General features: G+C 37.3%; 1 protein-coding gene across 2 annotated transcripts in view; it reads left to right on the top strand.

Moving 5' to 3' along the window:
• Positions 1 to 24,223, top strand: part of MEMO1 (mediator of cell motility 1) — a 28,917-nt gene extending 4,694 nt beyond the window's left edge. The window contains exons 2-9 of one of the 2 annotated variants that reach the window (XM_072856524.1): positions 7,974 to 8,055; positions 10,298 to 10,366; positions 12,375 to 12,487; positions 13,872 to 13,983; positions 14,948 to 15,090; positions 16,264 to 16,340; positions 21,920 to 22,024; positions 23,363 to 24,215. In XM_072856524.1, the coding sequence (XP_072712625.1) occupies positions 7,974 to 8,055; positions 10,298 to 10,366; positions 12,375 to 12,487; positions 13,872 to 13,983; positions 14,948 to 15,090; positions 16,264 to 16,340; positions 21,920 to 22,024; positions 23,363 to 23,494 (833 nt within the window). In that variant the 3' untranslated portion in view covers positions 23,495 to 24,215. Of the gene's footprint in view, positions 1 to 7,973; positions 8,056 to 10,297; positions 10,367 to 12,374; positions 12,488 to 13,871; positions 13,984 to 14,947; positions 15,091 to 16,263; positions 16,341 to 21,919; positions 22,025 to 23,362 lie in introns of those variants that run through there. The other variant, XM_072856525.1, reaches the window with a different exon arrangement.
• Positions 24,224 to 24,637: the final 414 nt, after the last annotated feature.

Raw genomic sequence — 24,637 nt, 5'->3', positions numbered from 1 at the left:
TTAAAAAAAAAAAAAGTAGTATCACTGTTGTGTGGTGAAAAATATTACACTCTGATTTATTTTTGGAAGCAAGTCCCACTCCTGCTGGGTTAATTCAACCACCTAGCATCCAGACCTCTTGAGAAATTGATTTTGACCAGCAGGGGGAATGGGAAGATTAAGGACAACTTGAAACAAAAATGGCATAATTTTCCATGATTTTGTATGCAGGACAGATACATTCCTAGATACAAAAGGAGCAGCTGAAATATAACAGGAATGACACGCTATCCTGAGCATGGACTATTTGCAGGACAGGGTGTGGATGCTTACTGCCGATTTACTCCTCCATGTGAGTAGGTTCTGTAAGTGTTGGGCAGTTCTGTGGGGAATCAATCCATATGTTCCTGAAATGAAAATAAAAGTTAGCGTATGTGCATCTTTTTTCCTGTATAGCGTGCCATTACAAGTGAGATGTCACACATTAGGGCGCTTAACATGGTTTATTCACTGGCAGCTGGCCTGCCTTGCCTGGCTCCTGGAAGTGCTAATGGAATACTGTACCACTCTTTAATAAAGCGTTTGCTAAGTCTTCTTGTCTCAACTTTTCCCCAGTCAGTGGCACGCTGATACAGACAAAACACAAAGGGTTTTTAGTAAGCTATTCCAAATCATGCCAGTAAAATTGAATTGAGAGTGTGTGTGAATAACAATACTACATGCTCTGAAATGTGCCCTGCAAAACGAGTTTGTCGTTGTATTAGGTATGGCTTATTTCTCTGTTTTCCTTGACCAAGCCATAGTGGTCAGAGGTGTGCTTTCTGGTAGCCTATGTCAAGTGGTTTGAACTAGGAGAACCTTAATTTCCATATGCTTATTGATGCAAATGTGAATTGGCAGAGTAATTGCTGAGTTAACTTGAAAGGCCATTGCGCTTATTGTCTTCAAAGGTATTTTTCATGATGAGCCAAGTAAATGGTCTGTCTCCATATAAATGTTTGAAGAGCGTTTAAACCTCATGGTACTCTTGTGTTCAGAGTTGGTTTTCTGCTGCCCTGGCTTGTAAGTAAAAGAACCCCAAATGAGATAGGCACTGAAATCTTGTTGCTGGCCTTTGTAAGGATTGAGCTTCTAACTTGTTTGGACAAGAAATGCCGGAACTTTCGAATAACTGGCTGTCATGTGGCCAGGGATGTTCAGATCTTGTCTTTAGGGCTGAGGTCTGCATGATGGTGTCAGCTGGAATGGATAATACTTCGAAGAACGTCTGCAGATCAGAAAATAGATTAAAAGGCAGATGTGTGCCATGAATGATCTGTTTAGAAATGATGTTTCTCTCAAAGTTGGCCACTATTTTAGCATATTTGCAGTCTCTCCTACTCCTTTGTAATCCCCAATAAGACCTGCATTAATGCTTTTTTACTGCTTTTGTACCAAATACTGATTTTTTTTCTGAAGCCAAAACCTACTAACTCTGTTAATAGCTCTTTGAGGTAGCCAGCTTCAATGTGCAATAGCAGTGTGATTCTGAGATAGTACAGCTTTTCTCACTTGCGCCTTCTGGGGCTTGGGGGCCCCGTAGAGTGACATAAAAGTGTCAATTTTAATGAATAGTGATGTAATCCCAGCACTTGTGTGCTTGTTGGCATGAGCTGGAACTTCTCATCAATGTCAGAGAAAGCGTGTGCATCAGTTACAGCTGTTTCTGCTCTGCTGTGATATTGCTAAATACATGTAATCTGTTCACCAGGCCTCCTGCCCATGGTTTCTGAGGGCAAACACTGCTGCTGGGATGTCTTTCACTGACCCTCAGAGTGGCTGCATCCTACCTTAACTTAGAGCAGAAACCCTTCTCTGTAGCGTGTTGGATCTGAGTCCCTGCAATAGCTGAAGTGGCTAGAAGGAAATAATGTGTGCAATCTTGTGTGTTGTTAGACTATGAATGCAGATGTTGGGTTGAGGAAGATGGTCACTATATCATGAAAGAGTATTTTTTGAAAGTGCTTAACTCTTGTGTGCCACGGACCCTGGCATGTTGCCCAAAATTGGAATAACTCATCACGGCTTGTTCATAAACATAAGGTACAAGTAATGGCTCACCATGTTGTTAGTAGATGGTCACGGATAAATGGATCCAGGAAAAAATGTAAAAAGCATGTGAGGGTCACTGAAATGAGAGAAAGTTTTGACCTGATCTCTGTTGTAGTGAAAGGAGCTTTCTGCAGTAGCAGGATAATTAACATACTGATTGTGAAATCTTCATGTTGTGACATTAACTGGAGCATTGCAAATACAGCTATTAACTTAAGTTCTTACCTTGCAATCTGTGAACAACTAATCATAGTGTCTTGCAAATTTGTAAGTATTTGCTTTGCAATGTTAAATACTAAATGTAATGTTTCTCTCCCTTTGGTCTTCTATCTTTTTTAGACATTTTATGGGGAAAGTGGATGTGTCATTGCTGGCTCTTTTATGAGTTAATCATGGAACACTATTAATATGCAAACTGTATTATTTAACATTGTATACTGCAACAGTATACTGGAATAATGTAAAACACAATTTCTAGGCTATTATTTCTAGCTGAATCACTTAAATATGGTCAGAATCAAGATCCACCAGGTAAAGAATGTAGATTCAACTTTTACCGTACAATTAGAATTGAAAAAAAGCTTTATATTTGGTACAGTCCTGGTATTATTAAAATAGGTCTGCAAGTATCACCTAATGAATGCTTTCACAAATTCAGGTTACATTTAGCATGTATTAGAGCCAAAATCACTTCCTCAGAGCTGTAAAACAGAAGGTCATTTGTTTGGATCTCTGAATGACCTAACTGGGAAGGTATTTTATAAAGCTAGGTAGGTGCACGTTGTTCGATATTCTTAATGAGTGGAGTTATAGTTTGATTATTTATTTCCTAATAACTTTCAGTAGGGGAAATAAAAGAGCTAGGGGAATACTGGGAAACTGGGACATGCAAGTGAGAACTGCCACCAAAGCAGATTTCAACATTTCTGTTCTGGCTTCAGTGTTATTTTCCCCCATTCAAGCATTACCTGCTGGTTTATGTTCATCTTACAATGTGTATAATAGGAGTTTATGTAGCATCAGTGTAATCTTTATTTGCATCTTAATTCCCCCTCCTCAGTACTATAGTTTGTGTAAGTAAATTTCTGCCTTGCTTATAGGCTGATTTCACTGTTTCATCAGTATTCAGTATTGGAAGAGAGTATATGCTAGCAGCAGAGAATGTGCTCATCAACATGAGTTGTGGGAAATCACGTTCTATTCCTGACACTCCCTAGTCTTTGCACAAATAAAACTTGTTCTTTATTCAAGGATTCGGCTTTTGTTGCAGTGAGAAACAAAGATTTTTTTTTCAAGTGGAACCTGTGTTCTTTAAAACAATGATTATACTTTCTGCAGTTTTAACTAAGAAGAGAAACTGCAGTTTTAACTAAGAAGAGTTAGTCCTCTATCACATTTTAGATTGGAGTTTGCCTGACAATTGAATTAAATGTTTTGAATTCACCTTCAAAGTTGTGGAGACAGGAGTTCCCTTAGTTCCAGTTATTAAAAAAATTGTGTGCCAGCCCCCAAGGTTTCACTGTTACTTACCTTAATTTTTCGAACAGCCTACAAGAATAAAGCCTTATTTACCTCTTAGTACGTAGGCTGTAATATTTATTAGAAGTATTTTCAAGGTGTAGACTCTTTCATCTATGGGTAAAGGTAATGAAAAGTTAAAAGGAGTAAGGCTCAGAAAAAAATGTTGGCTCCTATAGGGCAGAAGACATGCTTAGACAAATAGAAGCTGTCAAGTAAAAGTGTAAAAGATGGGGACTGCAGCATTAATGTTATTGTGCTCCAGCGTTACTTGCATTCATAGAATGGTTGGGTTGGAAGGGACCTTTACAGGTCATGGAGTCCAACCCCCCTGCCATGAGCAGGGACATCTTCAACCAGATCAGGTCGCTCAGAGCCCCGTCCAACCTGACCTTGAATGTTTCCAGGGATGGAGCATTGCTGCAAGTGCTGTACCTGTGCAGGCGAGGGAGACCTGAGCAGTTTTCCCTGGTGCTGCTCAGTATTTTGGTTGAGGCTTAATGGTCTTCCCGTAAAAGGAGCATTCACTGAAACCGAGGTTTTGGAGCAAGCACCAGTCTTCCTTACCAATCTGAAAAGGTAGGCTTTGCACTAGTAAAGGTGGCTGCTGGGACAGGAGCAAGTTCCCATTATGTTGTGTTGACAGTTGGCATATAAGCACTTCAGTCTCATGCAACGAGGTGAGCTTGGCTGTGGAAAGAATGTGCTGGTTTGGCTTAACCCACAAAGCCTGGATGGCGACAGCTGTAAATTGAGGTGATGAACCTAAGCGTGTGACTACCAGATGTCTTTGTGTTATTATTCATTGGGTAACACTGGCATGCGTGTAACATGGAAGAATTCCTTCTTACTGACTCTAGTGTTTTGTGAGGGGGTAATGTTGATTGTAAAAATAATTTATTTTAGGCAAGATGTTTGAAATAATTATGCCTGTAGCTGTATCCATAAATTTGTTTGGTGAAGTCTTGGTCTGTGCTTGCAATTATTTTTAATTTGGCATAACTTCTGCCAGTTTCCAAACCAAAACAGGATGTGAAATATCCACAGATAATGTCATCATTCTTTAGTAACATACCTATATTTATATCTTACTTCATAGGATTGAAATGAACATCTTAATGTTACAGGCTTCAGTGAAGCTCATATTTTGTTGCCTAATCCTCCTTCAATCAACAAAAGGTCTGATCTTACAGTATTAATGCTAAAGTGTATTGATTGTTGCATCCGTAAGGCTTTCTGTCCTTCTGTCTGGGTTAGCCTTAAAAACCCTGGTGTGCTCATCCTGCCAGCTTTCTCAAGCTGGGCGTCCCACCTGTGGCTGGAGGGACAGGGACCTCTCCTACTTCCCCCCACTGCGGCAGCAGCATCCATAGCTGGCAGCGCTATTCCTCGCCCATGCCTGTCAGCTTAGGAGATGGATATTTACTGCAGTTATCTCGGTGACTATTTGCAAAGACTTTTTTCCAATTTAACTTAATTTACATATGAACAAAACTTACTGATAGAGCTCTTCTTCATGAAGAAGCTACTCATCTCCTATAATACAATTCCATATGGCAGAGCATATCTACTGTGATAATGTGGGTTTATTTATATTTTGTATATCCAATTCAAATATTTTGACTTTAGCCTTAAGCACTGTCATGTTTGATCAGAGGGGTTTTTCTTCCAATTTCTCACTTCAACAAAAAGTTGATGCTAATTTGTAACAAGAAAATTACACTTTTAGAATAGCCCCCTTAAATTATTTGTAAGCATAGGAAGCTGCAGGTAGGCTGTACTCCTGTCAGTTCATGTGGGTGTTGTTTGATTTTTTTTTTTTTTTTTTCTTTAGCTAAAAGGTCAAGGGGATATGTTCTACTCTTCATTCTTTCCATTAGTCCTTTGGAGAGAGAGATTTGATTACATTTTATTAAAACAGTACAAATAAGTATCGGTTGATATGGAAACTTACATTAGGTCAGAGTTAATGATTTAAAAAGGTACCTTGTAAGGGAAAAAAATCTGAAAGCATATGTGTTACCTGGGACTTAAGTAAACACTGACAGAAATTTCATCCCTTGGGTCATACAGATCTCTTATTTTACAGACTCTAGGAAAAAAATGTTTGTTACTTTGTCAGAGTGTGTGTCTGTAATAGCAGACTAAGCAAACCTGGGCATCTTACTCTGCTACTACACTGTAAGATCAGACGTTTTGGCCAGGTTTGAACAATCATATGGAATTTTAGGAAATTACCAGAGATTCTGAACTTTGTCTTTAAACTGTTCAGCAAGTTACCTGATTTGTCTGAACCAAAGACAAATAATTTTAACCACCTTCTTAACCAAAAATCTTTGCTAAAGAAGGGACGGAGGAAGGCCAAGCACTGTGCCTTGTTGGGGAAGAGAGTCCCAAGGCTGTCTCACTTTGCTGGAGAGCTTCTGGCCTTTCTGCTGTTGTGCGGCCTGTGGATCTTCTTCTTTGAGGAGAAGAGGTCAGGTGGGGCAGAGTCATGTTTTGTTCAAGTTTGTGGGCAGTAGGTATTGGGGGGGGGGGGGGGGGAGAAATTGTGTCCTCCTAAAGAGCTTAATTCAGAAAGTACTTTATCCTGCTACATATTTTGGGACAACTAGGAAGTCAAATTTTTAAGTGATTTGTGTCTTCACTCTTAAGTATATAAAAAATAAAACTGGTAAGACTGTATTAGAGTACTGTTTTGTTAGTCTCCTAGTAGCTTAGAAAGAGGATGGAAATGGAGATCTATTTATTTTTACTTAGCTTCCCCAACAGCCTCCATTTTCTAAGATGTCATTATCCTTATCTCTATTGAATGTCTCTGCTGCTTGTAATTTCCCCAAGCAACGGAATCAGCAGAACAAAATTGGTGTGTGGGATTTTTTTTTTTGACACTTTCATCATTTCACAAAGTCACTGTCTTACAGCAGTGCGCTGTAGACAGCACCTAAGGCATTCAAGGTGATTGTAGGCTGAGGGAAACGGTGTTGCACTAGTTCACCTTCTTCATGTACGATGGTGGGGTTCTTTGCAACCACAGAAGTAAACCTTTTTTTCATGAAACACATGAATTAAGTTTTGTATTAAAAACGGTGGCTTTGACACCCCCTGGGTTTTCTAGAGAAAGCTTTTTGGCTATCACTGATGAGTGACTGATTGGATTCTGCAAAAGTTGACATCTTTGCTCCAGTTCTCTGTAGTTCTTGTCAGCTCTTTGGAGAGCTGTCAGCTTGAGATCTGGGCTGTTTGGAACATAGCTATGAAATAGTTTCAGGTATTTAATTTGTTTTTGACTTTTCCTGGCAATTGGTGGTTTTACACCTGCATGGGGAAGATACAGAAATCTACGACGTGCATGGCAGAAGAAAAGCTGCTTACTGCACCATACTTTACAGATAAACTCTGCTGACATACAGTTCTGTCAAAAGCGTAGTGTCAACTGAAAAAAGTGCATCTATTTTTCTCTTTGTTAATGATATGTTACTTGTAACAATAGCAGAAGAATGAGTTTTACTTGAAAGATTATTTTGTGTTCTTTAATATAATGTTGCACTGTATGTGCCAGACTTGCTTCTTTGGGATTAGCTTTACCTCAAAGTTTTCTTTGTGATGGGAAATAATCAAAATATATTTTTTTAATGTTGTATTTCTAGAAGGCATTTTTATCATCTGTCAGCTAATTGAATTGAGAATATTTGCCACTTGCTGATGTATAGGATTTAGTTAAAAAAGCAAAAAAAGTTAAATATTGGATTGACCAATTATCAAAATTAATGTTGCCAAGAAGTTTATGTACTTATAGTGTATGTTGATTGATCAGAAGTTGTTAAGGCATGAGTATAAGCATGGTGTCTTCTCACTTTTAGCTTTTTCCTGTGTATTTACAGTTTTTCCAGGTTACAGTGTGCTTTGGGTTCTGCTCTTATGCTTGCATGACAATAATAAAGGACTAAATACCATAGCCATTGGCTATCATGTCAGTATGTAAGGTCTTTGTATTATATCATCTTCCCATATCGGGCTCTCTTGGTGTAAGTTATCTTAGCTTTTTACTTCTGAATTCTGCAAATATGGTTACCAGAGGAATCAGTCATCTGTTAGCCTCTCTTCTGAGATCAGTAGCCATCCTTTCTAATGATGAAATGGTATGTGCATCAGTCCACAGAGCAAGAAGCAGTAAGTGTGTGTTTGGATGTGCAATAAATGAACTTCCTGGACTAGACTAGGAGGTGGAAACTTTCCTTCTGTAACCTTCAACATTACAGGCATGTTGGGTTTATTTTATTTATTTATTTATTTATTTATTAAATCTGTTGGACTTTTGGACTTTAATTCTTGAGGTATTTTAGATTCTTTTATGGCTTCAGTATTTCCTTGTCTCTTCATAGGACCCCAGCTGAATGCACAACTAGAAGGTTGGCTTTCTCAAGTACAGTCCACAAAGAGACCTGCTAGAGCCATTATTGCACCGTAAGTTTGAAATCTGTTTTTAGTATATATAATACTTGATTAGTTAAATGCTGCTTTATTTTGAGTGATTTTGAAAACTGGTGAAAGCTAATTTTTAGCTGAAAGGAATGTCATGTGGTTTCTAAATAGGTATTTAGGATATGGCATGGAATGGAAGAAATCTGTGCACGTTTTGGTGTATGATTAGTTTCCTTTTGCTGATGGATTGAAGATACAACATTCACTTGTGATCCAGTAAGACAGATAAGAGGTGTATTAGTGGAGTGTAGTCTAAAGATGACAGCTCTTTCAGCGCATTTCTAGTATAGAACAGCTACACATACTAAAAAAAAAAAAAAGCCAAACCAAACAAAAAAACCACCCCACAAAACAAATAAACAAAACACCAACATTGCCTCCAAATCAAAACTTAGGAAAGCTTAAAACAAAAGTAATAAAACACTATTCAGCTATTCAAAATAGTTTACTTTTGTTATTTATTTTAGTTTGGTTCTGTTTGGGTTTTTTTGTCCACAGGAGAAATAGGGATCATCTAAACTATTTAGGTAGAATTCAATTTATTGAAGATGGTTGAGACATATAATAAGAAAAGTATGCTGGTCATTCCAATTTATTGTGAGTTGGAAGGAAATACTAGAAAAAACACCTTAAAAATGATGTTTTTCCTGTGCTGACATAGCATTGATACAATGTTTGAAGTATGCCATAATAGTATTGAATGTGCAGAAGAAATTGTCCCAGATCTGCCTTAGTGTTTCTCACAGGAATGTCTGGAAAGAGGTCTTTCAGCTGTGGATTAGGTAACCTGTGTTCTTTTTTTGGAACCACTGGAAGTCTTCTCGTGGTCTTACCAAATTGTTTCATTAACTGTGCCTTTGTTTTCCCACCTGTAAAGTGGGATATGGCTAATAATATTTTTGTGAAAGGCTGAAAAAGCTTGTAGCAGAGGGAACCTTTCAGAAGGCTCTGTTGACATTGTCATGTAACATACCTTGCTGGTTCACCAAGTTTCAGTCTCCTGTTTGTCCCCTTAGCATGTACGTTAGTACCTTTCTGAGCTCTTCAGAATGAGTGAGGTAAGTGACGCTGAAGTAACACCCCAGGGTAATTTTCAGGATAACTTGCTCCAGGTGTCATTCTGTGGATGTGTATACGTGCACGTATGCATACATACATATAAATAGATGTAAAATCCTCTAGTGCTGTCAATGAGGAGCTCGTATCTTCAAGTATCCTGTACGTCCCAGGACTTGGAGCACGTATCATTCTCAGTGTCATTGTATAAAAAGACCATCTGGAAAGCTGTAGTTGTGGTGTTGCACATACTTGACTCAAAATAAATGATAACTATTGACCTAGGGTCATGGGCGCTCCAGAGGCAATGCAGCCAAGTACTGTGCAATGTGGGCATGGCCTTCTGCTGTGGACATGCTGCTGAGTGATCGTGAGCTGTTCTCTACCACTTGGCGTGGGACCCTGGGGAATGAACATTCTCTGGAATTAATGCTTTTAGCACTGTAAATGGAATCTTCTCCTGTTTTTAATAGTCTTGAAGGGAATGGGTCTTAAGATTTGACACAAGTAATCAGAATAATTATGAATGTTTTTGGAGCACACACAGGAACACGGGTTGAGAGAGATTCCAAGCCAGAGTGATAGGAAATGATAAAGCATGTCATGTTCTCTGCAGTAAAAGCTACCGTGCTGCGTTCCGCTCCTTTCCCTGTGCCTGTTCATTCTGTTGCTGAGGTATTCTTCAATGACAGAGCATTTTTATTCTCTGTTTATCTGCTGTAACGTGTAGTCTCTCTTTGCCAGACCCCTCTACTTCATCATATTCAGTTACTGGAGTGTGGTTAGAAGAGCTTTCTCCAGCAGCTTGCTATTCCCTCGTCCCCTGGCTGCACTCTTAGCATTATCATGAGCTTCTGGTAATATGCAGTTGTGTAGTCTGCCTACTAGTATCTTTTACAAGTAATGAAAGGTGCTTTGATCTGGAGGCTTACTTACTAACTTTCAAGTAAATGGTCACTGGCAGTTCTTTAACAAGTATGTCCCTTGCACATTCAGTACTAGAACAGTGCTCCCCAGCTGTTTCAGGAGTTGATTTTTGGATCACTCTTACTATTTCTAGCTTATTGGGGACAAATAATATTTAAGATATTAGCATTTAATAGCAATGTCAACATATTTAAGATGTTAATATTTAACACATTAACATTTTGTACATCTTGATTTGCAGCCACGCAGGATATACCTATTGTGGATCTTGTGCAGCCCATGCTTACAAACAAGTGGATCCTAATATTACGTAAGTATAAAAGTTTTTATTTACAAAGTGTAAGACAATGCCACCGCAATTTTCTGAGAAGTTGAATGTTCTTTTTACATTCTTCTACCTCGAAGTAGTCAAATATTAATTTTGTACTCTTTTTACTCTTTTATGCATCCCTTCTGTTTTAACATCATAAATGTTCAAATTGTTTGGATGTTGCAAAAGAAAAAATTAATGTAGTATTGTTGGAAATGAAAATGTAAAGCAGTATGTTCAAAAATTATTGAGAATTATTGGTAACTAACTTTTTAGAAGGAAAGGGTTTAACAGTGTTCTTTTTGCAGGTAATAACGTCTAGTTTACTTTTCTGCTTGATGTTCCACTGGTTTTATAAATGCCCAAGCTGGCTGGTGTTTCTTTTGTTTTTTTTTTTTTACTGGTTGCAGGGTGTCTTTGTTTCTTTTTTGGTTTTTGTTGGGAGGTTTTGTTTGGTTTTTAAGTCTGTTAAAATATTTGATCATGATTCTGCATTGGTTTTTCAGTGCAGGATTATGGGCTGAATGCTACCAGGATTCTCTTCTGCTGTGGAGAAAGTGACCAGTGTGTGTATATAATATTTGAAGTCAGAGAAAGTTACTTGCTGTAGTAATTTTAAATGGACTTGTGTTTCTAACAGCACAACAGTTTAAAAAAAGAAAAATTTAAAAAAAAAAAAAAAACAACACGCTACTGTAATCTGTGCCTGCGTCTGAAAATATGAATCCAGTTATTCTAGGTTAAAGGAATATAATTCTTATGTGTTCTGCTGACTGCAATGTTTTTTTAAATGACAAAAATTTAAAACATGTCCAGTATTTACTCAAAGTATGTATTTTGCAATGTTAATATAAAACCCGGCTATGTCTATCAGTTGCTTATGAGATAACATGTTGTAATGCTCTCCAAAGACAATGGTTTTGATTCTTTCTAAACTATTGTAAACAAAGTGAAGATAACTTACAGTGTGAAACATAACTAGTTTTTCTAAAATTTCTAGAACAAGTGGCATTCCCTAGGTTCAGTGATGTGGAGTTGATTGAACTTTCTGGATCATTTGCTATTTTACCACATGGGATGTTTAGAATTGGCCAGTCATTCATCTTTCAGCTGAAGTATTGCATGTTTGGATATTTTATTTTTATGAGCTCTGTAAAAAGTTTTAATATTTTAGTATAGCTTGCTATAACACTCCACATGTAAGGAAGGGGAAAAAGAAAAAATCTTTACATGTCTCCCACCCCTTTAGTTCAGTGCCAGAAGCAAGATGATGTGATCCTGAATCTGAAAAGCTGAATTTCCTATAGTGTTTTTTTTTTTCCTTCTTTTCTTTAAGTCCTGTGGCAGGAGACCCTTAACATCTAATCAAGAGCCAGGAACTGAGGACTCGATGAAGTAACATCATGATGGCATGTGAAAGCTTGCAGTATCAGCTAAAGCTATAAATGTGCAGGTCCAAGTCCCTGTTGTTGATGCAACAGCTGGATAAAAAAAGCATTTTGAGAATTACTTAAATTTGAATTTGGTGAAATCTGAAGTATGGCTAATCAAGTAAATAAGTGAAAAGCTCTGAACAGATGATAAATCCATAATCCTCATTTGAGGGTGCATACCTGTAGTTGTTGAAGGTGGTATGTAACTGAAGGTTGTGTTGGTCCAAGGAGAGAATCCAAAAACCTGTTCTAAGGGTCTATAACACATAATTCAGCCTCCAAATGAGTCCAGTCAGACAGATTTCTAGCTGATGAGTGCCCTCTGATATATAACCTGCTTTAGAGGTTAAGGCTACAGGAAGCGTTATTGAACTGATTTCATGATCATTTCTGAGATACCGAGCAAAGCTAGGCCAGGGATTTGATCTGTGATCTTGCACACAGCAGAGTAAAACTGTATTGGTAACCACCAGAAAGTATCACTTTGTACGTTTTTATTAAACTTGTTACTCTAAACCAGCTCTCTGTACAATTGCAGTTGTCTAAATTGTGGGCTTTTGTGTTAATTGTTGTAGCCGAAAAATTTTCATTCTTGGGCCTTCCCATCACGTGCCCCTTTCCCGATGTGCACTTTCCAGTGTGGACATTTATAGAACACCTCTGTATGATCTCCGAATTGACCAAAAGAGTAAGTGCATGATAAAGCTTACATCTTGAAGATTGCTGAGGCTTGAGTATTAACTGTGGTACTGCAGTGCTGAGGACTCTCTTGTTGGGCACTTCATTGCTTTTAAGTGGCATACAAGTATAAACCTATTTTTACTGCAATGAAAGCTAACTTCTGAAAGATCCTGGTGGTTGCAGGCATTGCTATATTATAACCTTAATGTCTCTCTTGCTCCTGCAAGTAAAGAATTCTCAGTCTTTGCTTTTCTTTCCCATTATGAGTGTGTGCCTCTTGACAAGTGATGTTTAAAAGGGATCTCAAAATTAAGAAGTGTTACACTTGAATAATAGCCCACTACACACCTGCTCTGTTATTCTGTGAAGTATTCTGTCTGAAAAAGAGGTAGTGCTTAGTTGGTTTGAGTTTATTTCTAACAGAGGAATAATAGAGGAACAAAAAGCTGCTTTTATTTGGATGCATTATTGCACGTGACTTTTTTTTTTAACTGGCAGAGTACCTACAGAACTTAAAAACTGTTAGTCTGAAAGACTGGTATTTCATGGACTAAGCTTAAAGGTGCGATGAAGATAAATTTGATATTTTGACTTTCATGTGTTTTGAGGTATACCTAAATAATACAATACCTTTTTCAGAAGGGCTAGTTAGCGCAGATGTATTGTTATTTTGTCACGACTGTGATTAAGCAAGCTAGTTCAGGCTTCCTACATAGTGCCTGCAGAAATTTTCTTAGGTAACAAGTATTTTGGTTTCTGTAGAACTCCTTTATGGATTGGAGAAGGAGGCACAACCCTACATCAAATTCTTCATACAGTGGAGAGTTTTCAAAATGTAGAGATGACTCTGCATACCACCAAGCACACTTTAGAGTAGAAAAGATAACTTATAAATGTGGATTACTTAATCAGTTTTCACTATCTCCAGATTTCATGATTCAGTTAATAAAAAGTTGTATTAAATAGTAACACATCCATCAATGGCTCAGCTGATCAGCAATTTTTATTTTATTTTTTTTTAAAAAAACATATGATGGTGTAGTTTGTGAAAATAAGAATTCAGTGACTGGGCAAATGCATGCATATTTTCAAATGTGTTTTATTTGTGTTACTTAAATTTTGTATCATAACTGAAAATGTTTTTCAATATACTAACAAGGTCACTGATTTAACACACTTATTTTGTACACTGAATAAATTATGTTTGTATCTTAATGACTTGACCGTAATTTTAATCCTGAATTTATTTAAAAAACAAGTGGTTTATGATGACAACCCTTGGAGGCAAGTAATTTGTTATAGTGGGCTTGTTCTGATACAGATGCACCGTAGCTTGCTTTACAGTGTTTTTTAAAAAAAAAAAGTAAAAATGAATCTTTAATTCATTTCAGTTTATGGAGAATTGTGGAAGACTGGGATGTTTGAGCGTATGTCCCTACAGACAGATGAAGATGAACACAGTATTGAAATGCATTTGCCTTATACTGCTAAAGCCATGGAAAGGTACTAGGGCTCATTAATTCTACAAGAATGAGCATTATGTGCATTAAATGTTTGAACTACATGTGAAGTGTGGTAGGAAGTAATAATACCCTTTATGGTATATAATACCCTATATGGTGTATAATACCCACACTGTCCCACCCCCCAATAAAAATTCTGGGGAGGAGAGGGTCAGAGACTAGGATTAGTTGCTGTAATAGAAACTGTAAGTGGAGCAAGCACCTGAATGATGAAATTGGAACACCCCTTATAAACAAGTCTATATGTTTATATTGACTTAATCATTGAGTTAATATTAGACATGCTTTCATGAATCTCTCAGTAGCTGATTTTTTTTGTTGTTTGTTTCCATTTTTGCAAGGCATCTCTGAAAGAAGTTCAAATACTAATAGGCGTTTTCTGTGGGATTTTAAGTTTGTTTGGAGCCTTAATACTAATTTTGAAATAAGGGTTCTGTTTACACCTGCTATTTCAGATGAGTACTTTGAATAATTTTTCTTTAAAGGTGATAATTTTTGTCAATTTGTGGTGGTTTCTTTTTTTCCCCTGTCCTTTTTTAACTTCTCTTCCATAGTATTTGTAATTTTCCCTGGAGTATCAGTATACATGTGGGTGCTATCTTGAGCATTTTCGTATACATTGGAAAATTACCCAACATTTGTGCAGCATCTATCCAGGGAGAATTTCATTCTTACTTTATTGCTGGTTTCATTGTGTCTTTTCTTTTTGTTTCCCTGGTGTTTTCACTTTGCAGCAAAGATAAATACTGTCTGGGGGGGGGATTTGTTTTCTGAAATTGAAGTAGTTTCAGGTTCTAAAACAACTTCCTAGTACAACCTTACCAAATTAACTGTATCTTCAATTCAGTAGTGCCCTTTTAAAACATTCTGCAATTTCAGTTAGCAAGCCCTGAAAAAGCTTCAGATGTTACTTGAATTACAACGTCTTTTCTTTTGCTTATAAGCCATAAGGATGAGTTTACTATTATTCCTGTGTTGGTCGGAGCACTGAGTGAGTCAAAAGAGCAGGAATTTGGAAAACTCTTCAGTAAATACCTAGCTGATCCTAGTAACCTCTTTGTGGTTTCTTCTGACTTTTGCCATTGGGGTAAGTTTCACAGCTCTTCGTTATAACAGTATGATGAATAATTTGTAGTGATTTTCAAATAATGTATTTTATTAAATGTTGAATGTTTTAACTTCTGGTAAATGTATCTGTGAAACGTAAATGCCTTTGTAAAGCTAAAAAAGGATTTTTCTTTTTTTAATCTGGAACAATAGATGAAAAATATTAATGTGGTAATGTGTTTTCAGTGTAGTGGAGGAAATAAATGGTGAAGGTGTATGGGTTTATATGCATCTCTTTACTGTTGCAATAAAATAACTGTCTGACATTTCTTGCTCTTTTTACTCTTCTTTTAAGCACCTCAAAGCAACTTGCAAAACTAATTAGCTAAAAATTCACTGGACATGGCAACATCCCTCTGACAGAAATAAGTTTTGTACGTTTTACTGTTGGGTAAGATAGCAGATGGAGTATTTATGCCAATTCACCAGAGCTATCCCAGTTCATCTTGGTGGCAGAGCTATAAAGACTCCAGAAGCCTTGACTTCTGTCCTGCTTTAACACTTCATTTTTCTTTTAAGTGTGATAATAGCTGGAAAAGGGACTGCTTCAGAAAGATATGTTTTATCTTACACAACAGACCTTCTTCCCTTTTTTCATTGTCATCTTTGGTCAACTTATGTAATTAAGTGCATATTTTACTCATCTTTGAATTGTGGAATAGGTGGAGGTATATAAGGATGACGTGGGTTCTGTTGTGGCTAATGAACCATCTAGAACTGTTCATTGAATGATCATGAACTTTTTATTTTAACCTTCATTTACTGTGGGTATTGTTGTGCAAGCAGAAGTAGCCTGAATCCAGGGTTGACTTTGTCAAGAGGGATAGCGAAATGAAATGTTGCTTTACTTTTTAATTTATAGAATTGGATTCCAAGGCAATCACAGGCAATTAATAAGTGATACTGGAGTGTCAGTTCTACATAGTAGGTTTTTCTTTAGGAATATAGCTGTCAGTCGTGTATTTTTTTACTTCGCTTCTGGGCTGTTACTTTGATGATTGCCCTAGAATTTCCTCAGTGGAGCTAAAAAGTATAAAATAAATGAAGATTACTACTTTATAAATATTAGAATTTCAATTATTTAGTAAGTACTAGGGAGTGTTTTAGCTACGATTTTTCCCTTTTTTATTTTATACATGATTTTTGTTTCAAGGTCAGAGGTTCCGTTACAGTTACTATGATGAATCCCAAGGAGAAATTTATAGATCCATTGAGCACCTAGATAAAATGGTAAGTTTTCAGATTTGGTGGAACTAACTAACAAATTTCTCCTGTACATTACATTTCTTTGAACACTTTAGAAATTTCTCTAACAAAATATTATAGATTAGCTATTTTATTGAATGTATACTTTTCCTTTGTTTACCACAATAAGAACTTAGCTGTTGTTTTTAGCTAGTATCCTCCATTTTACTGACTGCACACGTTATATTGCGGGTATAATCTACTAAACATAATTTATGAGAATAAGTGCATGTTCGCCTACCTAAAATGCCCTAGTGTAATGTAATTCCTGTCCACATACCCTCTTTCGTTTTTGAGAAGCAATAAGAATTATGAAACGAGTATTGTGGTAGTTCAGGCTTGATAGCTATGATACCTGCATCTTGAAACAGCATGTGATTATGCTAATGGTTTCAGCAACATCCATTTTGAGGAGGAAAGGCTCCTCAAAGGCTCACGAAAAGGATTGTGCTTGAAAGGCTCAAGAAAGGGATTGTGCTGGTCAGGAAAACGAAAGTCACTGTTTCCTTGGGAGTAGTCTTCCCCCTGCCCCTTACTCTGTAGTAGGTGGTGGGGAAAAGCAGTAGACCATACTTCATTCTGGGTTTGGCAAATGGCTGAAGGAATGCTAAATACATAAAGTTCATGATGCCGATTACGTTGCATTTTGTTTGCAGTCATAGGAGCCAAGGATTTCTTTTTAAATGAAAAAATTGTATTAATGTCCAAGACTATACTTAAGGCACAGAATAGAAGTAATTCTTCTGGAAATACGTAACCTTAAAATTTGTTTTAAAACTGTTTGGATCATTTATGTAACTTCTGTAAAATCTGTTAGAAGAGAGAACTGTTGTTATTCAGGGCATGTTAATTTTTTTCCTTGTCTTGAAGGAATAAATCCTATCTGCTGGGGAGATCTCTGGAGTGTTTTGCTTTGTGTATCCATATTAACCTCTCTGTTTTTCCACTATTCATCGCTGGAATGGAAACAGTAAATAATTTGTCTTCATTCTATTTATTCCATTTTTAATAATTCTTGTTGTCAGTTGAGAGCTTTCTCTATAGAGGCAAGTGTTTTTCTACAGAGTCCCAGAATTTGCAGCTCTGAGTGTTTTTGCAGGAGAGCAGATTAAAGTGCATTAGCAAACATTAGTTTCCCCGTGTTAATTTCTGTGGTGAAAGCTTGTAGAAAGACTGGACTTTGGCATTTAATGACTTTTGGTGAATGCATTGCTGCACCAACTCTTTCTTTTGGTAGTTATTCAGCCAAAAGGAAACGACATTTTTTGTAACATTGGAAATGATGTCTACTGTTTAATAACTATGAAAATATTTTTTCAATCTTAAGTTTAACTGGAAAACTAAACATACTGCGTAGCAGTATACTGTGGTTATTTTTTGCCTGTTTATATCATGCCATATGTGAACACATGACTGTATTCAAACCCTGTTCAGAGTAGGTTTTGCTTTCGGTGAATTTCAGAAATTTCTTCTTAGCAGTATTGTGGGTACACTTGGGATGCTATCCACAGTGTCACAAAGATCTTCCTGTCATGTTTCTGCAGCTTTTGGAAGGAGTTCATTCAATTTTGTATGCCCCACTCAGCTACTTCTTGTTTCCTTAGATAAGTATTGAATTTTTAAATGTAATTTGGCATGCTAAAGAAACTTGTATTGTTGTAACCACTAGGCCTCTCCACAGAGAAAATAGCATTAAGATAGAGACAAAACTGTACTAAAACCATCAGAGGCTTTAACCTCTGCTATTACTGGTCCAATAACTTTATTGGACCTAACTAGCAAAGTAGTCGGCCTAGCGCTTTGTAAGCGGGAAGACATTCTACGTTAAGATGAAATTACTTTTCCTTAGAAATGCCCTTGTGGGAGGACAATGGTCTCTTCCTTATTTAGACCGGACCTTAAGTGCAGATGCATGATGATTTTCCTGGCTAGTGCATAAACGCCAAACGCTTTGGACATTGAAGATTTACTAACCTGGTAACCGCTGTGAGAAATTTTATTTGCTGTGATTTTAAGTTAGAGCCCTTAGACTTTGGCATAAAAAAATACAGAGTAGTAAATACTGCTGGGCAGACATCGTTTTCTCCATGGTAACTCTTAATGTGACCGCTCTGTTACCCTGGGGGTACCACAGTGCACCTTGTGAAGCGTCGGTGAAAGGAGTAAACAGCCCCATGGTTAACAGGGGTACCTTAGGGAAGAATCCTCAAATGAAGAGTTATAACTGAGCAGCTGATGTGCAATAATTTGTTTGTATATCATAACCTGATACAGAATACTCCCCCACTTTTATTTAAAAAGACGGTAGGTAAGACATTGTTGAAGAGTAATTATTTTTTTATTATGGCTAGCCAGAAAATGCAGACTGCTCGCTTCCGTCTTCACTGCCAGATTGCTCATTTTATATCTGTTTGTGAAACCTTGTGCCTCACTTGAGTCAATAGGAGGATTCTGTTACTCTGAATGCTGAAGGGGGAGGATAATGCAGGTGCTGAGGAGAGCTGTGCAGGAACAGCCAGCAGTTGTTGTGCAGGAGCCGTGCACAGCACCAGTGGCTTCTCAGGTGGCTCTAATGAACTACTCTAATGAGCCCTAAATTCTGGTGGCTGCTGTGGTGTGCCAGCACCTTCCATGGTGCTCCAGCCTGGGAAGGCTTCTTAGCTTGGGCATAATGCAAGACCATGACTCTGCCTGGGTGCCCAGCTCCCTGCTCTCTCTGATGTGCCCAGCCAGTAATTTTCCTGTTGGTTGTTTATCTTCTAGTCTGAGTGACTCTCACATGCAAAGGTAGTTGGACTGGCTAGTGCTAAGACAAAGTTTGTTTCTACTTCCATAAGTGTGCTACTAGTGTATTTTTTTTTAAGTGTGAAGAAGCAGCTGAAGTAACTGATTGCAAACTTAAACTTGACCAGCCAAAGGATTATTGGAGTATAGTATAAAATAAGCCTGTGGGTTGTGGTTTTTGGTTTGTGTTTTGGTTTTTTTTTTTGTAAGCATGTAGATACTTGGTTCTATAAGGGGTGATATTTAAGAATGTAACTGCTTTTAATCATATTAAGTGTACTGTGCTAGGGTGTTGTAGATGCCGTTTACAGTGTCTGGTTAACTGAGATACATAATTTCTATGTGGTGCCATAATAACCATGTGATAAACTGCAGAACTGTGTGATGGTTTGCATTTTTATCATGTGGGTTTTTTTGTGTATTTTAACTCTGTTCTAAACCATGCCCAGCTGAGTTATTTTGAGTACTGAAAATTATTAGCTTCATACTTCTGCTTTTTAGAAAAATAAAACACAATCGGACAAAAATGTTTCCTTTGTTCCTCAACACCATTTTAGAGTGAGAACCAAGCTTGGTAGTCTTTGCTCCTCTGCCACGATGATTTTTAAATCCAAAAGATTGAAAAGTTCAGTACAGTTGAACGCTTATAGGGTATGTGTTAATAACCATTTTCCTATGAATTTTCTCCAGTCTGTGACATATGGAGCTCTGTTAGCATTTGCTGGGATGAACTACATAGCTCTAAATGTTTTACAGTGCTGAACTGTGCATTGAAATAAGCTTACTAGGCATTCTGATAAATGCATGTCCATTCATTTGAGACAAATGCTGAAATGCCTCTGCCCAGTATGTTCCAGTGACTTACAGCTGTAAAATGAGTCTCTCAACTGAGCAGCCATTTTAATTTTTTAAAAAGTCATGAAAGGGTTTATGAATGGATAAAATATATTCTTATGAGCTGTTCAGTATCTGAAGAAGAGCTTTATGCATGTTTAGTTTCACTTGAGTATATAGTTAAGTTTGGTTTCTTTAGCTGTGTATTGACATGTACAATTTACAAGTAAATGGATGGTTCAAAGACGTGCTGCTTAAACTTTAGAAATGCAATGATATCTATGTAATCACTGCTAGTTAGAGAACAGCTACCTTTATTTTTTTGGCACTCATTTAGGTTCTGTAGATCTGGAGTGAGTAACAGCTGTAATTGCCGGCCAGGGGTCCAAACACCCTCTCCATGACCCTGGAAGAACTGAGCTCTTGCCAGCAATTGGTCAGCATAGTTTGGTTTTATTTTTCCATAAAATTTATCTCTTTATGAAATCATCTTATGTCTGTTTTTATTTAAAAGTACACAAAGGTGGTGGTTATGGTTGCTGTTTTCTAATCCTCCTTGACTCCCTTGGGAATCTCCAGCTCCTCCACTGTAAGCTGTGATCCAGTCTGAATAATTAGCTTATCTGCCAGATCACCCAACGCCCTTGCAGAGTATTCAAGAAGTTTCACTCTTGAGGTGGAGACTTCAGACAGACTGACTGCTTCCTGCATTGTGATTTCTCCTTGTATCACCCACACTTTCCCAAAAGCAGGGGAAGGGGTTGGGACAATTGCAGAAACCTTAGGAGAAATTCTCCCCCTTTCTGATATCAGCCTCCCATTGTTCCCATGCAAAGTGTATGGTTTTTTCCAGTCTCTAAGGAAAACCTTCCTGTTTCATCAGCTACATGTAAGAAGCACAGCTATATGTCTTACTGAATTAGTGAGTGTCTGGAGCTCATTACCTGATGAAAGGAACTAATCATTTTCAGAGGAAGGAAAACCACAAGAGGATGGAGTCTGATACAGGCAAAATAGCAAAACCCTGATAAAACCCAGACAATAATTGATTTAGACTTGCTTTAAACTACTTTCGTTGGAGTTGATCTGCTCTGTGGGATGGGGTAAAAGTAGGCTGTATCTGGAGTTATAGGATTCTTTTTGCTTTTAAGAATGCAAATGTTTGTATATGTGGAAGGTTTTGTTTTCCATACATGTTCTGGTTTTCATAGTATGACTCCATGGGATCATGGGTCTCACTGTAGATGGAGAAAAGGATGTATATATGTGGCTGCCTCATGTAAAGTGGAAGCATCATCTTCTGGCTCTCACGTTTCTGTCGTGCACCAACTTTCTAGTGCTTTAGAGATGTTCTGGATCTGCTGCTTATGCTCTGAGCAGACGGTCAGCCTATGCCCAGATCAGCTGCCTTGCGTGCCTGATGTGTCTAGGATACATTACACTTGCTACGTGCTTGAATTGCATGTGTGTATATTGGTGATTTATCTAGGGTGTTTGGACATCCAGAAGTCCCAGGCAAGTGCTCAGCCCTGAGCTCTGTTACCGGGGAGAAGAGATGGAGGCAAAACTTCTTCCTGCTTGGCCCCTTTTAGTAAACTGGTCTGGTGATTGCTGTACAAAATCCTATGGAAGTAGGGCACCCTTGGAAGTGAGGATCAGCTAGTCTGCGGGAGGAGCTTTTTTAGCATGAGCTTCCCTGGTATCTGCAAAGATAGCTTCACAGATCTGTGGATCACTGACAGCTTTGGAAGAGCTCCTGCACTTTTAGTTTGGCAAGGGATGGCAACAAGATGACTACAAGCTAGAGCTCACACGCTGAGATTCCCTTGATACCCTTGATACGAAGTAGATGTTTTTTCCTCCTGAAGTATTCTGTGTTGTCATAAATAGGTGAAACACCTGCTTATGCATGTGTGAAGTAATCATTGCTATCGATTCTTTTTCAGGGTATGAGCATTATAGAGCAGCTAGATCCTGTATCTTTTAGCAATTACTTGAAGAAATACCATAATACAATATGTGGAAGACATCCTATTGGCGTATTATTAAACGTAAGTAACTTTTGATTTGTTGAAAAACGTAACTTTTAGCAAAATGCTTACATTTGTTTTAAATACAATACTGCTGGAGTATTCCTTAGTTCTAAAGTGGCAAGTCTTGAATTAATTTATTTTTCCAAGTATTCTCAACTTGGTTTACAATTTCCATGTCTTGTGTATAGGCAAATGTTACCTCTCACAAGGGCTGAGGGTTTTCAGTTCCCTAAGGGAGATGAGGTACTGTTTCCTTTTAAACTTCAATGAAATACAATAATTCACTTTCTCTTGGCTCTAAATAAACAAACAAATAAATCCATCTCCCTGAGGAAGTACATACTTACTCGTTTGAATCAGTACTTACAAACATGTATGTATTTTTTCTGTATTGCTATTAGCTAGCTATTGTGAGTGCCTTGTAACGTCTGGCAGCGTTTTCGAGTTTTGCAAATATGATGAGAGATTGCCTCTGTAACTATTAGTGCAGTGCACCGTTAACTCGTAAATTAATGGCAATTAGAATTCAGATTAACTGGTACTTTCTAGTTACCATATTCTGCTTTGGTGATGCAGTGCAAGCATAAACCTGGCTTAACTTAGTTGTTTAAATTGGGTCACAGCTGCTTTACAGCACTGCTGGAGTGCTGCAGGTTTGTCCTATTGCTTGAGTGAATCTCACTGTATTTTTACTGTAATTCAAATCTGAAACAGGAAGCAGGTTAACCTTTTTAAAAGGCGAAAAAATTCACTGGAAATGTAGTCTATATGGAGAACATGTAGAGGAACCTTTTAAACTAGAGTCTATAAAAGTTTGTATGAGCAATATCAATACTGGGGATACATGTAGCAAAAGTCAGTACTATGACAAGTCTGCAAAAATATCCAACTCTTAACCTCAGATAATGATTAGTTTTGCAGTGAATCTGAGCTAAATTCTGTCCATGCACTTTTGCCAATTGTCACACTTTAATAAATTATCTTGGTACATTCTTTTTCCTTAATGGAAGAAATACGATCTAAAAAGTGTTAATAGTATTGGGGTTTTTTTCTGTTACATCTGTGTTTCTGTATAAATTCCCTATGGAACTGAAAGCATTGTTTCTAAAGGATCTATTTTGAAAGGTTGTTTAGTACTGCTTTATAGAACTGCATGGATGTACATAGTGCAGTGGGGGGAGTGTCAGTGAATAAAATGGCACAGAAATGGGTTAGGTCCACAAATTACTTGGAGGTGCTTATATTATTATGAGAGATGGTGCAACGACCCCCAAGTGAGAGGAGAGGACTGAGATCTAGCAAATGTCATAATTTCACTGATGCCTTTTTTTTAAACAGCTTTTTTTCTCTCTTCAGGCTATCAACGAGCTCCAGAAGAATGGAATGAATATGAGCTTTTCATTTTTGAATTATGCTCAGTCAAGCCAGTGTCGAAACTGGCAAGACAGCTCAGTGAGTTATGCAGCTGGAGCACTTATGGTCCACTGAACCGCTGAATGCTCAGGGATGGCACCTGCACACACTCTGTATACGGGGTCCCAGCCTAGCCCTTACAAAGATACAGTCCCTGGTCTTTGGGTATACTGAAACCTCAAACTAATAGAACTTTCTTCTTTTCTAGTAGGTGTAGTCCTTCCTTAGTTTCAACTCATTTAAAAATGCTTTCTTGTTTAGGACAATGGAAGGAAGGCTGGTATCGAAACATGTTGTGATTTTTTTTTTTTTTTGAAAAGATAATGGCTATGAAGGCATGATGGCAGACAGTCCTTACAAATACAACATGTAAAGCATTTACCGTATCCTAAATTTGCACTCTTTGCAGACCTGTGCACATGTACTCTGCTTTCAGAATAGTTTTGCAAGTTGTAAACGGAAAAAGGGGTGGAAGCTTTTTAATAAAAGAAAAAAAAAAAAGGAAAACAACGCATTTATAAATGATCCTGTATTAGAATATAATAAAACTCCAGTATAGTCAGTTACTACCCGTGATGTACGACAGATATCTTCTATTTTAGTTGCTAATAAAGGGCTACACAAACCAAAATAGTCTGATTTAAACTTATTGCTTTGTGTTCTGTATGTGGCTGCTTGTCATTAACATCCTTTATCCTCAGTTCTTATGCTTGATAATTCAGCCATTCTGTAAAATACTTTAGAATGTATTTTATATTCAACATTTGTTATGACTACTTCATTTACAGATTTTTTTAATCTTAAACCTGCACTATGAGTTCAGCTGTGCAAAAGAATTTTAAAAAACTTTTATATATTCTTATTCTTTTTGTTTTACAATTATCTATAAAATAGTATCTTTTAGTATGTGATACAAATTTGTATCAGAAATACACTTTTAATGATTTTTATGCTCAGTTTGATTATTAAGATGAAATGGATGCAGTATTTTTATTTGAAATGACTTAAAATTGAAAACAAACAGCAGCTTGAAAATGATAATTCTTAGAGTATCTATCAAGTATTCATAGGCCACAGAAGCCATACAGTGCTAAGCTCAAGCAATTATTCATCAAAGATTTAATTGGGAGGGGAAGGTAAGGCTTATTTCTATTTTTCTTTTTTTAAATTTTTCTATTTTTTATTCTTTGACTCTGGGTAGAATTATTTCACGTTCTT

This window comes from Ciconia boyciana, chromosome 3 (assembly GCF_034638445.1).
Source record: "Ciconia boyciana chromosome 3, ASM3463844v1, whole genome shotgun sequence".
Classification (NCBI taxonomy): domain Eukaryota; kingdom Metazoa; phylum Chordata; class Aves; order Ciconiiformes; family Ciconiidae; genus Ciconia; species Ciconia boyciana.
The sequence above is the reverse complement of the archived record's forward strand: the minus strand, read 5'-3'. Positions and strand labels throughout refer to the sequence as shown.